Source organism: Furipterus horrens, unplaced genomic scaffold, assembly GCF_987537825.1.
Source record: "Furipterus horrens unplaced genomic scaffold, mFurHor1.1.pri manual_scaffold_3, whole genome shotgun sequence".
Classification (NCBI taxonomy): Eukaryota; Metazoa; Chordata; class Mammalia; order Chiroptera; family Furipteridae; genus Furipterus; species Furipterus horrens.
The window spans coordinates 33,418,868-33,438,159 of NW_028327173.1; the positions used below are offsets into that span (position 1 = coordinate 33,418,868).

Consider the following 19,292-nt stretch of genomic DNA (forward strand, 5'->3'; position numbering starts at 1 on the left):
GGACCTGCCCAGATTGGGGGAAGGAGAGATTGCCACTGGATCAGTGGTCCTGGAAGGCTTCAGGGAAGAGGTGAGCTCTTACTGGAGCTTTGAAGGGTGAGTATGGCCTGGGGAAGGTGGAGGGGTATCAGGCAGGGGGATGGGATCACAGTAAACAGCTACTCTTCAGGATCTCCTCCCTTCCCTGTCCGTTCTCTGAGTACCCTCCGTGGGGAAGGGGTAGACTATAGAGTAGGCTTTGCGGGGCAGAGGCAGGAGAAGTACTTCTAGCCCGAGATCCTGGGCTTGGGAGATGCCCCCGCAATGTGGCCAGACTATTGGGGAATCAAAACCACAGAACAACAGAAAGGAGTGAGAGAAGAGGGCCCAGGTCCCTGGTCATGGGGGTCAAGGTATTTTCCCTGCTTCAAGGACTTGCAGATGCCCCTTTCAAATGACATACATGCTTTTCCCTGAGAAGGACAGGTGACTGACACTGTCTTCTTTGTTCAGAGACTTCCATCAAAATAATCTTTTATCTTTGTAGGACTTTTCACCCCAATGCCCTGTGATTGATTGTTTAACATCTGGGCTGGAACTGAAACTCCAAGGACAGCCACGGTCTGGTTCACTGCCCTATCCCCAGCACCCCTCACCACGTCCCTGGCACACACCAAGCCTCCTTACACACGGGGTGAGCCAAAGCTGTTATTCCTCATGGTTGTCCTGCAAAACATAATCTCTACAGAGGCTCAGAGAGGTCAAGTAATTTGTTTCCAGTGGGAAGCAGGGGAGTGCTCCAAGCGAGGGTTGTAGACGGCTGCTCTTCCCACTCCCTACACCTCCTCGGCTAACTGCAGTTTTCAGATCTCACTGGCTTTCACATAATGCCCCACCTGTGGAACCCTCAGTTCACCTCTGATCTTCCCTGACCTTTCCAGGGGGCCCATATTGGTGCAGGGGGGCAGTGAGGAGGAGGGGGTGTCACTAGGCTCCAACTCACCCCTAGGAGCTTTGAGCCTGTCCTTTGCCAGCTGGTGACCAGAGAAAACTGAAACTGGGCTTTTTCAGTTGTGGTTCTTCTACCTCCCTCCCCAGCCAATGATCTGGGCTCAGACTGTGCCTAACAGCAGGGCTGTGCGGAAAGCAGGGGTCTGCCCTGCTAGGAGCCCCGAGGGCCCCGCTCGGGCTCTGAATGCATGGGCAAGGGCCTTTGGTCCTGGACGAGAATAGGCTGGGTTGGGTGGCTGCGGGGCTGTGGTGGGACTATGTGGGAATCAGGCTGATCTCTGAGGGGCTGCTCTGAGGCACAGAGAGCACCTGAGGGCAGGGGTTGTGGGGAGCCAGAGTTCCATCACCCAGCTGATGGCTCCCAATCAAATCAGTCCATGACCTTGGCCTTGCTTAATCTACCCACGAACCTTTCCAGAGTGGGGACCACCATCTGGTACTCATCTTTGCTCCATGGTTGTTGACTGATTTGCCTGATTCAGAGGCCATGGCAACTCACCGGTTGAGGGGCCCCACACCAGGTCACTCCAGTGGGGAGGAGCCCGGGTACCACCCGCAGGAGGGGCTGGTTGTCTCTAGCTGCTTGTCTATCTCTGCAGCCTCGTCTCTCCCCACTGCCTACTTCTTCACTGCACAGTCCTGCCAGAAACCACTCGCAGTTCCCGGATAAGCCAGCCTCTCATAATTCCAAATCTCTGTTCAGGGTCTCCTGTTGCCTGAGGTACCGTTCACTTCCTCTTCGCTTGGATAAATCTGACTAGTCCCTTGTCTGGGGGCCTTCTCCAGCCACCTCAGCACGCCTGCCCCAACGCAAGGAGCCTTCCTCTAGGTCCTCTCCCAACCCCGAGAGCCCAGGAGCACAGCAGAGCGCACACTGCATCCCTACCGCCTGCTGATGAGGCTGCGGCTCCTCTGAGGCAGGAACTGGGTCTTAGCTATTTGCCTTCCCGGTGCCCAGCACAGGGCCTGGAACATTAAAGAGTCCGATAAACATTTCTGCACAAAAACATCTTGCTACAGTCAGAGGCATCCAGCAGCGGAACGGGCTACACTGCGAGGCAGTGAGTGAGCTTCCTGTTACTGGAGGTTGCGTGACCACTGGGCAGGGATCCTGGGTAGGAAGCTGCGCTACGTGGACTCTGGGACTCCTTACAGGACTGAGATGCTGGGACTCTAAGAATTACCTCCAACCAAACTGAGAGCCACCTGGAACAGCAAAGGGGCTGTGGCCGGCCTCTGGGACTTACTGAACCCTGGCAGGTGGACTGATTCCATCCATCCATCCATCCATCCATCCATCCTGGCTGAACATTAATCCTCACTGCTTCATGATGATTGATTTGTTCAGATTCCACATGGCGTAGGCATGTCCTATTTCCTCTCAGTGTTCCCATCCATAAGATGGGGATGAGAGGTGGGATTAGGTTCTCTTTAAAGAGATTGTTTCTATTAAAAAAAAAAAAAAAAACAACTCTAGGAATTTTCTGGCTGGCATCTTGAGGACATATAATTTGGCAAGGTTAAAGCTGTGAAGAAACGGTGGGCTCTTAAATTAGGCAGGAAACATCCCACCCAATAGCTCGAGAGTCCGGTTGTTCCAGGGCACAGGGCAGGAAATGAAGGAGGTGTAATCATGAGGGCAGGCAGGGGGCAGGCAGCAGACTGGCTGCTGCACAAGCCCAGGGGCCCAGATCCAGTGTGATCTGCTGGCCTGATGCCTGGAATAGTGAAACTGGCCTGAGCCTGAAACCTGGCTCTACCATTTTCTGGTTTGTGCGGCCTCAGGCAAGATAATTTGAGCTTTATCTGATGATCTTATCTACTGCTGAGGTTGTTTTATGTAAGAAAAGCACCTGCCCTCAGGCCTAAAGCAGGTGTTCAAAGAGGCCAGCCCTTGCCCAGAAGGAGCACTTGCCCACCTCTCCCACTTCGCTCCTCTGACTGGCAAATCCAGCAGTAAACAAGCCTGTCACACAGGCCACACGAAAGCCAAAGACCAGCAGGCACATTCTTATTTTGGCAGTGGAGAAACGCCCAGAAATTTGCATGTTCTTGCTGCCCGAGCAGGTAGCAAAGGGACAGCGCAGAGTTGTCCCTCAGCCCCATTGCCCCAAAACAATGAGCTCTAGGGAGAAAGAAGAAGGAGGGTCTTAGACTGTCCTGCACTCTGAAATCAGCTCTTTAAGTAATCTAGCATGAACTGTGGCTAATTCTGATTCAGTCAACAGGGCAGTAAGTCCTTCCAAGTGGAAGACGGTCCCGTATGTTTAAGAGAAACAATTCCAGTTCTTACAGCTAGAATTTTCCGGCCTTGGGTTAAGGAGGTACGGGGCACTGTGGTTTCTGGCAGTTCTACCACTCACGGAAGCGGGTGGCAGGCCATGGGCCTCCCGGGCCTTCCCTTGCTAAATGGGGATAAGAAAACCTCACCTGACTTGATGTCTTGCCCGTCCTTTTAGGTTCTTTCTCAAAGCCCAACATTTATGAGCTCTGCTGCTTATTGGTGAGAATACACTGAAGGATGAAGGAAATGGAAAAGAGCTCTGAGATAAACAGGCCTCGGGAGGAGAGCCCTGGCAAAGAAGAAGCTGAGCCATGACTATCGATTATCCGCAGAATTGAGGGGCTCAAAGGAATAGTCCATGATGTGAGCTGGGAAGATAAAAATATGCCCAGGAAATGTGGGTGGGGGGAGAAATCTATAAACTACATATCAGTGAGCTTAAAGTCAAGTCCAGGCATAGTTGTAAAATGGACTATTCAAATATGATTTCTGAGGACTTATAAGGGAAAGTAGCAATCTCCAGGAGACACAGGGTTTCAAAGATTAAGATATGACAGACAACCACGCCTGTGCTCTTCTGTAGGACAATGAGTGCTTCTGATGTGCTGAGCACTGCACACATTGTCTCACGTGCATCCTCAAAGGATCCTGTATCATTAATGCTGGACCCATTGAGCTCTTACTATGTGCCAGCCCCCCTGGGCAGAGGTCTTCACATGCATTTGCTCATTTGAATCGCTTATGCACCATTAACAGTTGGTGCAATCACTGACTTTGCCTTATGGATGAGGAAACTAAGGCCTAGGAAGTTAAGTAACTTTCCCCAAGTAACAAGATTAGCTTGTGGAATAAGCCAGGGTTCAAAACCCCAGTATTTCTGACCTCAGGACCCATGCAGGCTCTTAATCACTGAGCTGGCTGTCCTGACCGTACTGCGTAGGCATGAAGATATCCATTTTACAGAGGAGAATGTGGAGGCTGAGAAGGGTTAAACCATTTGCTTGAAGTTGCACAGGCAATGAATGAAAGAGCTGAGATTCAAACCTGAGTAATATCTGCTGCCAAAGCCCAGCTGCCTCCAGGACAGGGAAAACCAGCAGGAGGCATTTGGCTGATATTAGCTGCCTTTTCAAAGACACCATCAGAGACCTGTGCTTAAAGAATCCAGCTTAGACCGCAAAGGATTTTAAAGATCAAAGCTGGTATTTCACGGACCTTGGGCAGAACACAAGGCAGGAGCCCAGAGGGGAAGAGAGGTGATAGAAAGCCAGCTCTAAGAGCCAAGACAGATTTGCACACCACAGTGGCTTTCTCCTGCTTCAAAAATTTCCACCAGCTTGTGATCTGGCCAACAGGGACGTTGTCTTTTCTTTTTGCATTCTCCTCTCTCAAATGGAGATAATAATTTATACCTGGCCTTGCAATAAGGTTATCGTAATAGTCCAATGATATAAAAATATCAAGGTGCTTTGAAACCTGTAAAGTGCCATGTGCGTGTGAATTACTGTTATTATTCTTATTATCTATGCCTCTTCTGTCAGAATTCATCATTCCCACCTACATTCCCTGACAAAGCACACATGAAACCTGAAACCATGACATGCCCCCTCCTCAATCACACCTGTTTTGTTCTGTTTCGTTCTGTTGAGTGTCCTGTTGTGTACATGTCTGTGCTGCCCACCGGACTGTGTGTGCATCTTATTTTTTATTAATTTTTTTTTGAGAGAGAGAGACAGACAGACAGACATCAATTTGTTCTTCCACTAATCTGTGCATTCGTTGGTTGATTCATATGTATGTGTCCCGACCAGGGTTCAAACTTGCAACCTTGACATATTGGGACAATGCTCTAACCATCTGAGCTATCCGGCCAGGGCTGTGTGTGCATCTTGAAGACAGGGACTCCATCTCCTCCTTCCTACACTCCTCACATAGCCCTTTTGAATCTTAGTCGAACTAACATTACCTGAATAAAACCGAAATGAATGTAACTATTTAAGAGGTACTTACAGTGCTAAAAACTATCTTTGTCTTGTCTTTGACCTCTGAGAACAAGGAATCTAGCTGAGAAGTAACCGAGAGAGACCCAGGAGTTGACTCCTTCACATACACCAGAGCTCACCCTTGCAACAGGCGCTCCGTTGTTCTGTTTCCCCCACATTCCCTTAGAATTCTGAGTAGTCTGCCAAGTCCCATTTTAATAAACATGACTCTACCCCCTATCTGGGAAATTTTAAAGGAGACTGTCTTATTCCTATCTATATTGCTGCACCTAACAAAGTCCTGGCATAAAGCATACCCTCAGTAAATGACTGTCGAATGAATGAATGAAGAAATGGATATACACGTAAGTAAATCTGTACTTTGTAAATTAGAACCTCTCCATGCTCTTTGCATCCTCAGCATTTACTTCTTTGGGAGAGAGTCAGCAGGAGAGAAGAGGAAAAAGGGACTGGTGCTTCTTGAACACTTATAATACGCTGGTCACAGGGCTATACTGTAGTGTCCCCTTTCCCATGGGGGCATGTTCCAAGACCCCCAGTGGATGTCTGAAACCGCGGATAGTACCCAACTCTATGCATACTATGTTTTTTTCCTACACAAGAACACCTCTTCTCTTAAAGGAAGCACTTCATGGCTTTTCTTTCACACATCTGAATTGCCAGCATCACTAACTCTTGCGCTTTGGGGCCATAATTAAGTAAAATAAGAGTTACGAACACAGTGCTATGATACTTAGCTGTGAGACAGCTAAGTAACTAATGGGTGGGTAGTGCACGCAGCGTGGGCACTCTGGACAAAGGGATGAGTCACGGCCAGGGTGGGACCAAGCAGGACGGAGTGAGATTTCATCACGCTACTCAGAATGGCACGCAATGTAAAGTTAAGAATTGTTTATTTCTGGAATTTTCCACCGAATAGTTTTGGACCAAAGAAAGGAAAACCGTCGATACAGAGGGTCTGCCGTGCTCTACACGTGTTGGCTCACTTCCTTTGACACTGTCCCAGAGGTCCTGACAGAAGGGTAGGAGAACAAGGTTCCTTCCACCAGAGAGGGCTGCTTTCCGTGCTGAGAGCGTAGAAAAGTAAAGCTCTGTTTTGCAGAATGTCCTTGGGGTGGGGGGTAGTGCAGAGGGGTCACCTCCATGTGAGTGATGGTGATGTCCCAAGAACTAAAGAAGGCCAGGTGGGATGAGGGCCCAGAGAGAGAGGACACATGACCAGAGGTCAGGAGACCCCTGGAAATAGGCCCCGGACACTTTCTGGGCTTGTTTCCTCATCAGCAACATGAGAGTAACAGTCTATATCCTCTCTGAGTTCTTCCACAACCCAGTGGCACCATATTCTAGAGAATCTTTTCCTGTTAAATTCAACTTGAGTTTATTTGTGGAATGAATGAAAGAATGAATAAGTGCACAAACAAAAACGTGAGCCATCCAGTGACATCTCTAAAACATCTTATACCACTTTGCTGCCGCCCCCACCAGGGACTCCTGGTTGCTGGGGGACCTGCTTGCCACCCTGAAGTCCCCTTAGGCTGAAGAGGCAAGGCTCCTGTGCTCTGCCCCTTCCTACCCACTGCCCCAAGGCCCCAATTCCTAGACAGTCAGCAATAATTCTTCCCAGTGTGGAGCCTTCCTTTTAAAACTGAGCATCTCCTGACCTGCTGGCCTCCCTTGTCTCTCAATCAGCGTGTTATCATATGAATGATTCAGCACCCAAGCTGGACAAAAGCCCTCGAGCCGGGCCCTTGGCAAGGTGAACATGCAAAAAATACACAAGCAGGGCCTCCACGAACAATGCGCAAGCCAGGCCCAGTACAGACAGAGTACAGTCCAGCCCAGGCTGCACGCCAACCCCAGGCCAGGACGCGCTCCTTAGAGGGCATATCTAGTCCGGGATCGGAGAGGGTCTCTCGGCCACTTTCTGGCTATCCTTTGCCTTATTCTACACTTCTTGTTATTATGTATGGATCAGGAGCTATTACAACAGGGGTTTCTTTCCAGAATCTCCAAAAGACAAATCTACTTCAAATGTTAGTCCCTTCCCTAGAATTTTAGTTATATGCTTACATCACTAGCCTCTACCCAACTTTTAATGTCTTAGTCTTCTCTTTATATCCCCCAGTTCCTAGGCTCAGATCGAATGAACTGAGTAATTGAATGACCAAATGAACCTACATATATACAACCCCTTTTGTCTTTTATAATAGAAGATCCAGAGGGGGCAGAGAAGTTAGTTAACCATCCAAAGTCATACAGCCAATTACTGGTTGGGAAAGCCAGAGTTAAAAACCAAACTAAGCTCTGTCTTAGCCCCTTCACCAAATGGTGTGGAAAAGGAGGAACAGCCATTGGGCATCAAGAGAATGCCAGGCACTGTGCAGCGTGTCACAAGGCTGTGAGAAGGATATTATTATTTCCATTTCACAGATGAGAACATCGAGGCTTGAAGAGGTGCTCTCTGCTTAGATTGCTCCTCACTCTTCCACCCACTCTTCCTTCAGGATCCAGCTCGGAAGTCACTTCCTTCAGGAAGCCTTTCTTCCCTGATACCCCAAACTCAGTGGGTGCCCTCCTTTGCTGTCCCACAGCCCGTGTGCATCTGTCCCTGTGGTGGCAATTATGCACTGTGCCGCCACAGATTACATCTGTGAGGACACTTTCAGTTCCCCAAGGGCAGAGGGCAAGGCCTATATCATATATAAATCAAAATTTTAATGCCAGACAAAAAGCCTGGCACACAGCAGAAGAGTAGTAAATATTTGTGGAAGAAAAAAGCAGAGAAGGAAGCAAAGAAGAAAGGGAAGAAGAAAGAAAAGAAGGTTCCCAAAGCCACAGAATTGGGAAGTGAGGAAGTTGGGCTTTGAATCGAGCCTGGTTCCAGGGACTAGACTAGATCCATGAAAACAACCACCTTGCCCTAGGGTAGAGCCCTTTTTTATTATATTCTTGCGAATTTGTCTTAGAACTTAGCACATTCTCAATCTCTGATGAGCAAGCACTAATCATTGGACTTTCAGCTTTGACAGGTCAGGATGGGGGTGAGATTTTCTGGGGTGCCTGTGGCGCTCACAACGTGAATGGTGGGTGTTCCATGCATGCTTGTGGTTTGGGCTGATTTCGACTCAGTCCATCCCACTGTGATGATGACAGTGACTCAGACCAGGGATGAGCCGGCCACTGGCTCTCAGGACAGCACTCAAGGCCTGTGGGATGGGAGAGCCTGGAAAGATCAAGGTCAAGTTTGTCTATGTGTTTTAAGACAGAAGAGACACATGCTGATGTAAAATGCACAGCATCTTACTGCCGCAAAGGTTTTCGAGTGGTTTCTGGGGTTTAAGCTCAGTGCATGACCGTGTAAAGCAGGCAGTCTCCCTGGGATTCAGAAAAGCATTGTGGAGAGCTGGTGTTTCTGTGCTTTTCCCCAAGGACAGTTACAGAAGGCGTGGCATACAGAGTGTGATGAAAGTGAGTTATTCATCTGAAGACCAGGACACACTTTTTCTCTCTGAAAATTCCAATTTTGTCCTCATCCCCCACCCCCACTCCAAGACCAAAACAGCTTTCACAAATTTTTAGTTAGGGTTTCTCTTTGAGATTTGACTTTGATAAAGAATTTTAATAACCTTTAAGTCGCATAGCACATGTGAGCTTTAGTGTCACTGTGCACCTCTAAAGGAGAACAACCGCGGCGAAGGCAGAGTCAGAGAGTGAGGAAATTTCCAGCCTAGGAATCAGTAGATGTCGTTTGAGATGAGCTCTGCTCCTGCCTCTGTCTCCCTAGTGACTCTGGGTGAGTTCCAGCCTCGGGTTCCTTCTCTGTGACAAGGGTTCCTTCTCTGACTCCCTGGACTATCCTGAAGCTCTATTGAGATCCTCCTTCCTTGGGATATAGTTTAAGAAGTAAATGGTACCTTGCCCTGGCCAGGTGGCTCAATTGGTTAGAGCATTGTCCCAAACATCAAATGGCTATGGGTTTGATTCCCAGTCAGAGCACATACTTAGGTGGCAGGTTCAATCCCCAGTCATCGTGGGTATGGGAGGCAACTGACTGATGTTTCTCTCTCTCTCTCTCCCTTCTTCTTTCTATAAAATCATTAAACATATCCTTAGGCGAGGTTAAAAAAAAGGGGCACCTATAAATATAAGTAAGGTTGGGTAAGAGCATATTTATCTAAACTTCAAAGAGAAATGAGGCTTTATATACAAATCTGTGATACAGATAATGGAAACTTCCTTCTTGAATACGAGATTGTATTTGACTTCAACTCTAGGGACAGACTCAAGGCACACTGACAAAGGGGAACTCGTGGTTGCCTTCAGGGGTGTGGAGGCTCTGAACCTGCGTTATACTGATTTCTTCAAGACAGACTGACTTCTAAACATTCTAATTCTGGATTCCTGTGTTCTGAAAGTGTTTCTGTCTTTCCTCTGTGATAAGCAGTCACTTCTCCTTGCTGTCAAGCCTAAGGCCTTTCAGAATTCCCCTTATTCCTGCTTTTAAACCATGTTAGAGGAGAACACCTAAAAACCCGGTTTGTTAAAATTGGGTGCAATGAGCCCGAGTTCTTCTATGAGCAAACCAAAGGAGTTTTATACATCTTCACGGTGATCTTCCTAAGGTCACATGCCTCTCTGCTCAAAAGCTTTTTACTGCTTCTCATTCCTACCAAACAAGTCCAGACACCGCAGGCTGGTACTGTTTTCAAAGCCTTCATTATTCGCCCTCAGACCACATTTGCAGTACAGCTCCCTTAGCACGCTCCAGGTGTTTTCCCATACTGCGGGACCCCTGTCCTCGGCCTCCTCTTGTGCCTTAAAGCACCTCCCACGCATTAAGACCCAGCTCAAGGCCTCCTTTCTTCCTGCAAGACTCCCTCAGTTACAAATACCACCCCCTCCCATCCTTTGAACGCTTCTAACATTTTATCTGCATCACTCCGATGGCATTTATCACGTTCTGACCCAAATGGATGACTTTCAGGATCACATCTAGCTCTCTTTATTATCCTGAAACCTCCTTGGAGAGGTTCCTATAAGCTCTGGTAGTGCCTCTTGCTGAATGAATGCCTAGTGAGTGGTGGCACATACTCTGGGAGCAGTCGTTCTCCAAGCCGTGCTTCCTGGTGACCCCACTGCACGCCAGATTGCTGAGGCCGCTGCACTCAGGAGCGCCCATCAGGTTCACTGGGAGGGGAGTGGCTCCTCCTTAGGGTAACTGCTGAGCCAAGTCTCTGCCCTTCCCTGGCCTCTGGGGCACTTGGCCTGCTCTCCCCTGTGCCCTCCGGGAGGAAGGGCCGCCCCATGCCCCCACCTGCGTGCAGCGGCGGGTGGCCCGCGGGGCACTCACCGCTGCCGAGCCTCAGGAGCAGCACGTCCTGCAGTCTGCGGTTGAGGTCACGGAGCTCCTTCATCTCAGACACCAGCGCCCCACACTCCTTGAGCTTCTTGGCCTGTTGCACCAGCTGCCTCCGCGTCCGCTCCAGCTCCTGCTGCAGGTGGCGCATCTCCTCCTGCTGCTGCTGGTAGGTGCGCAGCAGCTCCTCATACAGAGCCCGGGGCACGGCGGCCTCCTCCAGACTGTCCATGTCCTCCGTGCCCGGCGAGGCCGCCACGAAGACCTCTTCCGGACACGTGCTGTGGCCCAGGCTCAGGCCGTTCTGCTTCTCCAGCCGGGCCACCACGGCCTCGATGCTCTTGTGCGCCACCTCGCTCGGCTTCCGCCCCTCGGGTCTCTGTGTAGGACAACGAGAATCAATTCAGCAAGGGCTGCTGGGACTTTTCTTGGACTGCGGCTCAATATTTCCCCAGACAAGCCTAGAATCACAGAACCACAGAACATCAGTGCTTGGAGGAACCTGTGCACTTAGTCAAAGCCCTTCATTTCACAAATGGAGAAACAGAGGCACAGAGTGGGGAAGGGTGTTGCCCAAATCACGCGGTCACGTGGTGGCAGAACTGGGACTCGGGTTTCCCAGGCCGGCACTTTTTCCATTCCATCACTCTGCCTCTTCGATGCGTCTTATACCATAATCACCCTCCCCAACTCCCCAGACCCTGCTGCACCCCTAGGACCTAGGAAGTGACTTGCTCACAGGGGGTGTTCAATGTGTATTTGCTGTGAATCAGGGAGAAATCAGGGGAAGCCAAGTCATCCCAAGGGACTCAGCACTCAAATCTCTTCAACGACAGAAACATAAAGGTGAAAGAAAAAAAAAAGGCCATTCCATCACGTCACTTTATGAATGCTTTAGTTGGGGAGGATGCTAAGAATGCCCATCTACTCTAATCTAGGGCAGCAACCACGTCTTATTTTCTCTGTTTCTCCACTCCTACCCAGAGTGGCACTTGGCAGGGGCTTGATAAATGTTTACTTAATGAAAAGTTCAAAGAATGCTAGTGTTGAAAGGTTCTACAGTGTAACTCCCTCATTTTATAGGCAAGAAAATGGAGGCTCAGAGAGGGGAAGGACTATATACTCAGGAGCTGTAGACAGAGACAGACCCTGAACTTGGAGTCCGACTTCCAACCCTAGGCTCCTTCTCCCGTTTCTATCAGCCTCTCTTTGGACACTGGCCAAGACAGTGGATACAGTGTGGACAGTTCATTGAGAAGAGAATTATCCAGGACTACCCAGGGGCTTCAGCTGCTGGAGGAAATTCCAGCTCCAGTGGACAAAGCTTCCATTGAGGGGCATGGGAGTGATAGGACCAATGGAATTCTTCACCCAGGGCAGGAGGGCCAGGGGCTCTCCTGAGTGGGCCACTTGTGGGAGGCACAGACAGCTGAGGGCACAAGATTCCAGACAACTTAACTGTGTCAGTTCAAGCCTGCCTTAATTTCTCACTATGCTTCTGTAAATTTAAAGAAGGAAAAACCATGACTCTGAGATTGAGTTTCATAACAAAATCCTATCCTGTCATTTTATCCCCTGGGATAAGGTGCTGCTAGTCTAGAATGATCTCTTTAGATAGCTGCCTCCTGACACCATGAGACCACCGAGGGCATGGCCGTATCTGGCTAATCTCCTTGACCGCAGTGGCTGGCACAGGGCCAGGCCCCTTGCAAGGGTGCAATGGATGCATGAAGTAAACTCAACTGCACCTTTTGGATTATACCCTGGGAATATCCTTGACCTTGTGTCCAAAATCAGACCATGGTCAATGCAGACGGCATCCTTCTTTCTCCTTCCTTTCTCTGTGGTACCCAATGCCACATGCACACAAAAACCAACCAACCAAACAGAAAAACAAACATTTGACTTGTTGAGCAAGATTTTCATTAGGTTTACAAGTGAAGGCTGGACAAGATCAACTGGGATGTCCAACTGGGAAGGCAACCTCATGCGGAAGTTCTCTTCCAACCCGGAAACCCTCTTTTGTGAACCTGGCTCACCCCTGTCATAGGGATTTCATTCTTAGCTGTTTAGGGCAATAGGACAGTGACTAGCTTGGAACTGCTGCCCAAGAAGAGCTTATTGAATGCTCCTGGAGCTCAGCAGAGACCTCTCCAGAATTGTGGGCCAGAGTCACGCTCTGTTCCAAACCTTCAGAGGCAATGGCACTGTGTGCCGGTGCAAATAGGACCATGCCTGGTGGCACAGCATGAGTCAGGGGTCCCTGGAAGGTTGGCCAGCAAGTATACTAGCTGTCCCAGTCCTCTCCTAACCTGTGACACCAGGGGACATTTATATGGTGAAAGGAGGCCAGGCTAGAATTCGTTAGCTCTCAAAAATCTAAAAAATGCTCCCACATACTTCCAACAAAAGGAAAGACTTTGTTACCTTGATGTGTCTAAGCTGTAAATCTTCTTCCCCATAATCTTTAACCTCCCCATCTTCTTCTACGTGATTGAGAGAAAGTTTGGGGATTTTTATTTTCTTCTGCATCACACTGTTTTCAAGGTCAGATTTGTCTTCTAAAATGTATATTGAGAGAACAAGGTTTGTTATGAGTCAAAATACTAAAAACATGCCCATATCCTTAAAAGCCAGAGAATGACAGAGGCCAGACCAGTTAAAAAGGAAAAGCCAACAAACCCGGGCCTGTGCCCTCCCGCACGGAGGGCCCTAAGAGCAGTGGTGCACGTTGAAATCTAGGATCGGGAGTATTTGCTAAAAGCACTGCCTTACAAAGCGTTGAGATGGTGTCCAATGAGTTTGCTTATGGGTTTCTCTGAGTGCATCTTAAAGGGTGGCCTTTTATGGAATTCTAGAATCTGGGAACTGAAATGGCCCTTAGATTGCTATCTGGTCTAAACTTAACTAGCACATGAATCTCTCCACAACTGAGATCTTTCTAAGCCAAGTGACTGACTTCCCAGAAAAAACTGGTGGGTTCCTGTCAGCTCAGGTACCAAGAACCATGAAAGGGATGACAGCTGGTATGGAGGTAAAGCCAGAGCTGGGAGGACAGGGACCTCCCAGATAGAGGCAGGCTGAGGTAAGACAGATATAAAAAGAGTAACAAGTAACATTTACTGCCTTTTTACTGGTATCAGATCACAGGACAAGAGTTTTACGGGCTGTAGCGACCAACTGGTCCAACTCTCTCATTTTACAGATGAGGGAGGGAACTCAGGCCCAGAGGATGGAAGGGGCTTGTGGAGGAGCCAGGAGTGGGAAACAGGCCGCTGGTATCACACACAGTCCTTACGTGTAGTAACAACACATGCTGGAGTGCGCTACAAACTACCAAGGGCTACGCAGCTCCAAAGGTATACTTTTTTTCTCCCCGCTTTCTCATATCCACTTCAGATAATCTAAAAGATTTTTTTTTTCCTGCCCAGATTTCACATTTGGTTTCCCAAATCTGTCTCTCACAGTGCATGTCAAAGGTGACATTTCAAACAGAAGCGTTCCAGAGGCAGGAACTCGAATATGCCCTGGAACTGGCCCTTTGTGGAAAACATTCTGGCGTCTTGTTTGCTGGAGACTCTGGGAGCTACTATTTCTTATGCTCTTCCACGGCTCCCACTGCTGAAGCCTAAGTGCAGTTGCCAGCTCGCTGCCCGATGCTGGAGGTGGCTCATGACGAGGTAGCCAGTTACATCCAGTCTCGAGGGTCTTCATGTGTGAGTGTGTATGTGCACGCATATGTGATTGTGCTAAACACGCTCTTACACTTTCTCCGGGCCGGGCTTCTCTCCTCACAACTTGTTAGTAAAGCTGAGAAGGAAGCTTATGAGCTTATATCTATTCCAGAATGTAGTCAAATGCCAAATCTTCCCAAATGGTCTTGGGAATGGAACCTCAGCTGGTCGGAGGTGGGACTCTGGTAGGAGAGGAACCTATGTGTCACCCTCAGCGTCACCCTCAGCTCTTCCGTGACAGAGTGAGGAAGGAGGGCAGGGCCTCAGTGTAGCTGAGCTCAGGTGTCTCCTCTGTCACGGGAGGATCACAGCAGTGGTTCCCAGAACTCACTGCACAGTGCCTGGTACACAGCAGGCGCTCAATGGATGGGATGTTTTAGTTGCTATTATCACCATGCTAGGAATCATTTATTTCCCTAAGCATAAGGTGAACAAAGATACAGTTTAGAAACAAGGAATAACTTTAGAAAGGAATAGGGTGTAAGGGAACTGCCCAAGGAAAAAAAAAAAAAGGAGGTGGTCTTTGTTAACAACCTCCTCCTGATCAGAGATGGAAACAGCCTTTCCCACTACCTGGAGGAGCTTGGGGTCTACTTTTACACGCAAAGCCTGTTCTTGTTCTCTTTGTGTCCATAAAATATATCCAGTGGAGATGAAGTCTTTCTACAAGAGTAACAGCTTCCTTTCAATAAATCGTTCTGACTCTTTCTAAGCCAAGAAGCTGCTAAAATGTAAAACCTGAAGAAAGTACTTCAAATGAAGTTATCCTGAAATAGGATTGGTGGGTGTTCTCACAGGTGGAAAAAACACACACACAAAGAGAGAGAGAAAGAGGAGAGGGGATAGAAAGGGAGAGGAGGGGAGATGAGAGGATGGTTTTAGGATTTCTGAATGTGCTGGGGTAAAGCGCCTGAGCTAGTTTTCAGTTTGACAAGTTCAAGGGCACATTTTGAGATGCAGCCACCAAACTGGAAATAACAAGCTGTGCTGTGTTCCTGAGCTGAAACACTGTTGCTCAGGATCATGTTGATGTGGACAGAAGCAATCACTCCAACACGCAAAACTAATCTTTAAACTGAGAATGATCCTCAGATCGTCTCATGTAACCCTTTCAAAATGCAGACGAGGAAACTGGGGTTCTAAATAGTGCGGCAATTGGGCCTGTGGATACAGATGGAGCAGGACAGACTGGGTTCCCATCTTGAAGTGCTCAGCGTTGCACAAGGTCATAGTACACATGAACAGTGTGAGAAAAAGGCTGTCTAACTAGGCCCCAGAGCTTTACCTACTATATCTGAGCTTAACATTTACTCAGAATTTACACTTGCAGGATCTAGCTCAGTCCCTGGGGACACAGAGAATAAGCACACAGAGAATAAGTTGGGGGACACAAGATAAAAAGCCATGGAAAAGATAATCCAAGATCTCTAATACTGAATGTGGATAAGGGCACAGTAACTGCTATAGGCCCCCGGGGAAAGGGAGGTCCCTTCTATCAGTGCAGGGTAGGCAGGCTGGGCAATCTTGGGTAAGTTATGTTACTTCTCCAAGCCTGTTTCCTCATCTGTGATGTGAAGTAAATAATTTCTACTCACAGTGCCAGGATGCTGTGAAGATGATCAAATCCGTATGTAAAGAGCTTGAGTGGAGTGAATGGCACATGAACAGTCAGTGCTCATAAAAGAATAGCCATGTAAGGACAGGGAGAATCTGTACCACACAACAGGGGTGAAGAACTGAAGCGAAAAAGAGGAAACTTGGGAAGATTTTGGACTGGAATGGTTGCAAAGATGGTTCAGTTATAGTCAGGAGAGAGAGGTGAGGAAGGAAGTTGGAGTGTATAGAATAAATGGCCTTGAATGCCAAGGTCAGCAGAGCTGAGGTTCAGCCTGCGGGTGTGGAAAAACTAGGAGCCAGACAACTGGGATTCCAAGTCCAGTTCTGCTGCTCGGTAGGGAGGACAAGTCAGGCAAGCTGCGATGTCAGTGAGGGTCATTTCCCTTTTTCTGTGGAAAAGGAGGTATCATATCTACCTCAGGTGGATCCAGTCAGCTCAGTTAACATGCGCCAAAAACAGACAGTGGAGGAAGCAGCTCAGCAGGGCCTGCTGCATGCAACTTGCTTCCTGGTGGTGGTGGTGGTGGGGTGACCTGGTTTGGGCAAGGCAACACTCGGACAAGGCTCCACTCCCCACCTTTTGACAGGAGTCCCCGCTCCTACCAGCTGTACCACAGGCTTCCTGCTCTTCTGTCTAACTGAAATGCTTCCCCCTCTTCCTTGTCTGCTTAACAAACTCCACTCCACTCCTCCTTCCTCCTCAAAGGTCCCATTACACATTGTACAGCAGGCCCTTGAAGAACATCATTTCATACAACTTATTTCTTTGTAATGTTGATGAGATGCCATTAGAACTCTTATGACAATTAGCCCCTGATAGAACTGGTTTTGTATACATTGTTTCACCGAAAGTTCCAAGAACCTATCAAGGACATTAAGTGAGGACTTACTATTCATATCTTCTCTGCAGCCTATTTTCTTATGTCCCAATTATCTGCTTTAACATCTACCTTCCCCAATGGATTGTGAGTAACCACAGGGTAGAGCCCATATCTTAGGCTTGGCCATACAATAGGGACTCACCAAACAAAAATGTTTAGTGGAAGACTAATAAAAAAGAGGCTGCCCAACAGTCATATAAAAAGATGTTCAAAAGCATCAGTTATTAGGGAATGCAAATCAAAAGTAAAATGAGATACCATTTTACACTCACTTGGATGGCTATCATAAGAAAAGAAAAGAGAAGAACAGAACAGAAAAGGAAAGGAAAGGAAAGGAAAGGAAAGAAAATAAAAGAGGAAAGAAAAGAAAAAAACAGAAATAAAAAGAAAGGAAAAGAAAAGTAACAAGTGCTGGGAGAACATGAGGAAACTCGAACTCTGAATTCCTGGTGGGACTGTAAAATGGGGCGGCCACTGCAGGAAACAGTTAGATGGTTCTGGATTAAATGGTGAAGATGGTTGCAGAATGTTGTGAATATGCTAAGAACCAATGGACTGTACATTCTTTTAAATGGTGAATTTTATGAACATGAATTATACTTTAATTAAAAAATATGCTACCACTGGTGAAATGTCTCCCACCTATCAGATACCACCATAAGGCTCTTCACACCTCACACCAACCCTGCCATTCAGTATTATTAGCTATAGTTTTTTTTTTTTCCCCATAAGAGAATGAGATTCAAGAAGGCCATTAGGCCACCAGGATGGAAAGGTGCAGAGCCAGGCTTTGATCTAGGTCTCTCTGCTTCCCCAGCCTAAGTTCTACTCTCTCTAAACATATGCCTGGAACATGGTAGAGCCAGAATAAATGTTGAGTGAATGAATAAAGGCTATAGACAGGGACATCCTAACCCCCAGCCTAAAGTTCAAAGCAGAAGGCCACTCTACGGCTGCACTCCCACCAGGGCATCTGGCCCCAGGAAGTCCTCAGGCAGCAGCAACCACCCTCAGGCACAACAGCAACAGACTGTAGCCAGGCCTTGGGGCTTGAATGGATTCTCTGAAAAGGTAGGCTAAGTGGTACAGAAATGGTCTCAAGTGACAGGAGTAAGACCCAGAAAGAAGAAGCAGATGGTACCTCTAATCACACACCTCCTGGCCTGGATCCTGGCTGCCCCAGTGCTTGGCCAGGGGGATCTCGAGACTCCTCTGAGAGCTAGTTGGTGCCTGGCTGCATCCTAATGCTCCCAGTCTCCTCCTTGCCCAGTGGTCCCTGGATGAGGGCCCAGGAAGCCCTGGGGCCTCCGTGTATCCTCTTCCGCAATCAGTGCACCCTTCCTGAGTCCCTGTTCTGGGCTGCGTACTATGGTTAAGAGGTCCTTGTCTTCTGGTCTGTGACAACCAGTTTGTTCTAAGAACCACAGCCAGAATGCAAATTTTGACTTCCTGAGAGACACTGGTACCCATGGGGCAAATCTCTAGCCTCCAGGCATTCCTAACTATTCTGGAGTTGAAGGTGATGCCTCACGTCCATGTCTAGTCCACAGAAGATTACTGCTCATTCAGTATCAACATGAAAAGTGAAAGAAATGATTGGGAGAGAGAGGCCCAGGATCTAATAAAAACAGGCCAGGCTCCTGAATCAAGTGGTTATGGTTTGGAATTCTAACTCCGCACATACTAACTGTGGGAACATGGGAAAGCTACTTAACCTGTCCAAATCTCAGTTTCATTATCTGTAAAGTGGGGATAATCAGCTATTTTCCAAAAGCTAGCGCATGTAAAGCACCAAGCCAGTGCTTCCCTGTTGTAAGTGTCTGATCAATAGTGGCCGTTAGGCTGCCCCTGTGGGCCACATGCTTGGCTGTGGTCCCGTGGCAAGGAGAACCACTGAGGGTATCCGACACATTGAGACTTGATGAAAGAGATGTTTTAGGGAGATTAATGTGGCACTGATGAGCAAGATGGAAGAGGCGTTAGGAGGAGACTGAACAGAGGGTGTCAAGAAGCTGTAACTCTTAACTGGTCACATTAATGAAGGTGAACGATGGTGGGGACCACCTAAGACAGCAAGTAACTTCATGTAGCATTTTAATGTGGCTTTGGAGTGTGCCTGTGGCTTTGAATTCCAGGAAACCGCACAAGAAACTAGCAGTTGACTCAGAAGGATGAGGAAAACTCTCTAGTCAAACTGCCTTTGCAATTGCTCCAAGCTTAAGACCAAATAATGTTTTACTGTAAAAAGAAATGAATGTGTGGCCTCTGAAGAGAGAATCTTCACTGGTTCTGACTTTCCAATTCTTTTGTTTTCAGAGCAAAAAAAAACTACCAAGGATTTGGGCATCAATTACATCCTCCTCTCCAGCTACTAGGAAGTCAGCTAATTGCGTTCATCCTTTCAACAAATATTAAGTAAGCACCTAC

General features: G+C 48.0%; 2 protein-coding genes across 2 annotated transcripts in view; both read right to left on the reverse strand.

Annotated features, from left to right (window-relative positions):
- Nucleotides 1-19,292, reverse strand: part of AGBL4 (AGBL carboxypeptidase 4) — a 1,058,495-nt gene that overhangs the window by 201,494 nt on the left and 837,709 nt on the right. The window lies entirely within an intron of this gene.
- BEND5 (BEN domain containing 5) overlaps nucleotides 1-19,292 on the reverse strand; it is a 48,544-nt gene that overhangs the window by 20,301 nt on the left and 8,951 nt on the right. Inside the window, exons 2-3 of the mRNA XM_090269427.1 lie at nucleotides 13,061-13,194; nucleotides 10,628-11,012 (exon numbers count right to left, since the gene is read on the reverse strand). Of these exons, the coding sequence (XP_090125553.1) occupies nucleotides 10,628-11,012; nucleotides 13,061-13,194 (519 nt within the window). The remainder of the gene's footprint in view (nucleotides 1-10,627; nucleotides 11,013-13,060; nucleotides 13,195-19,292) is intronic.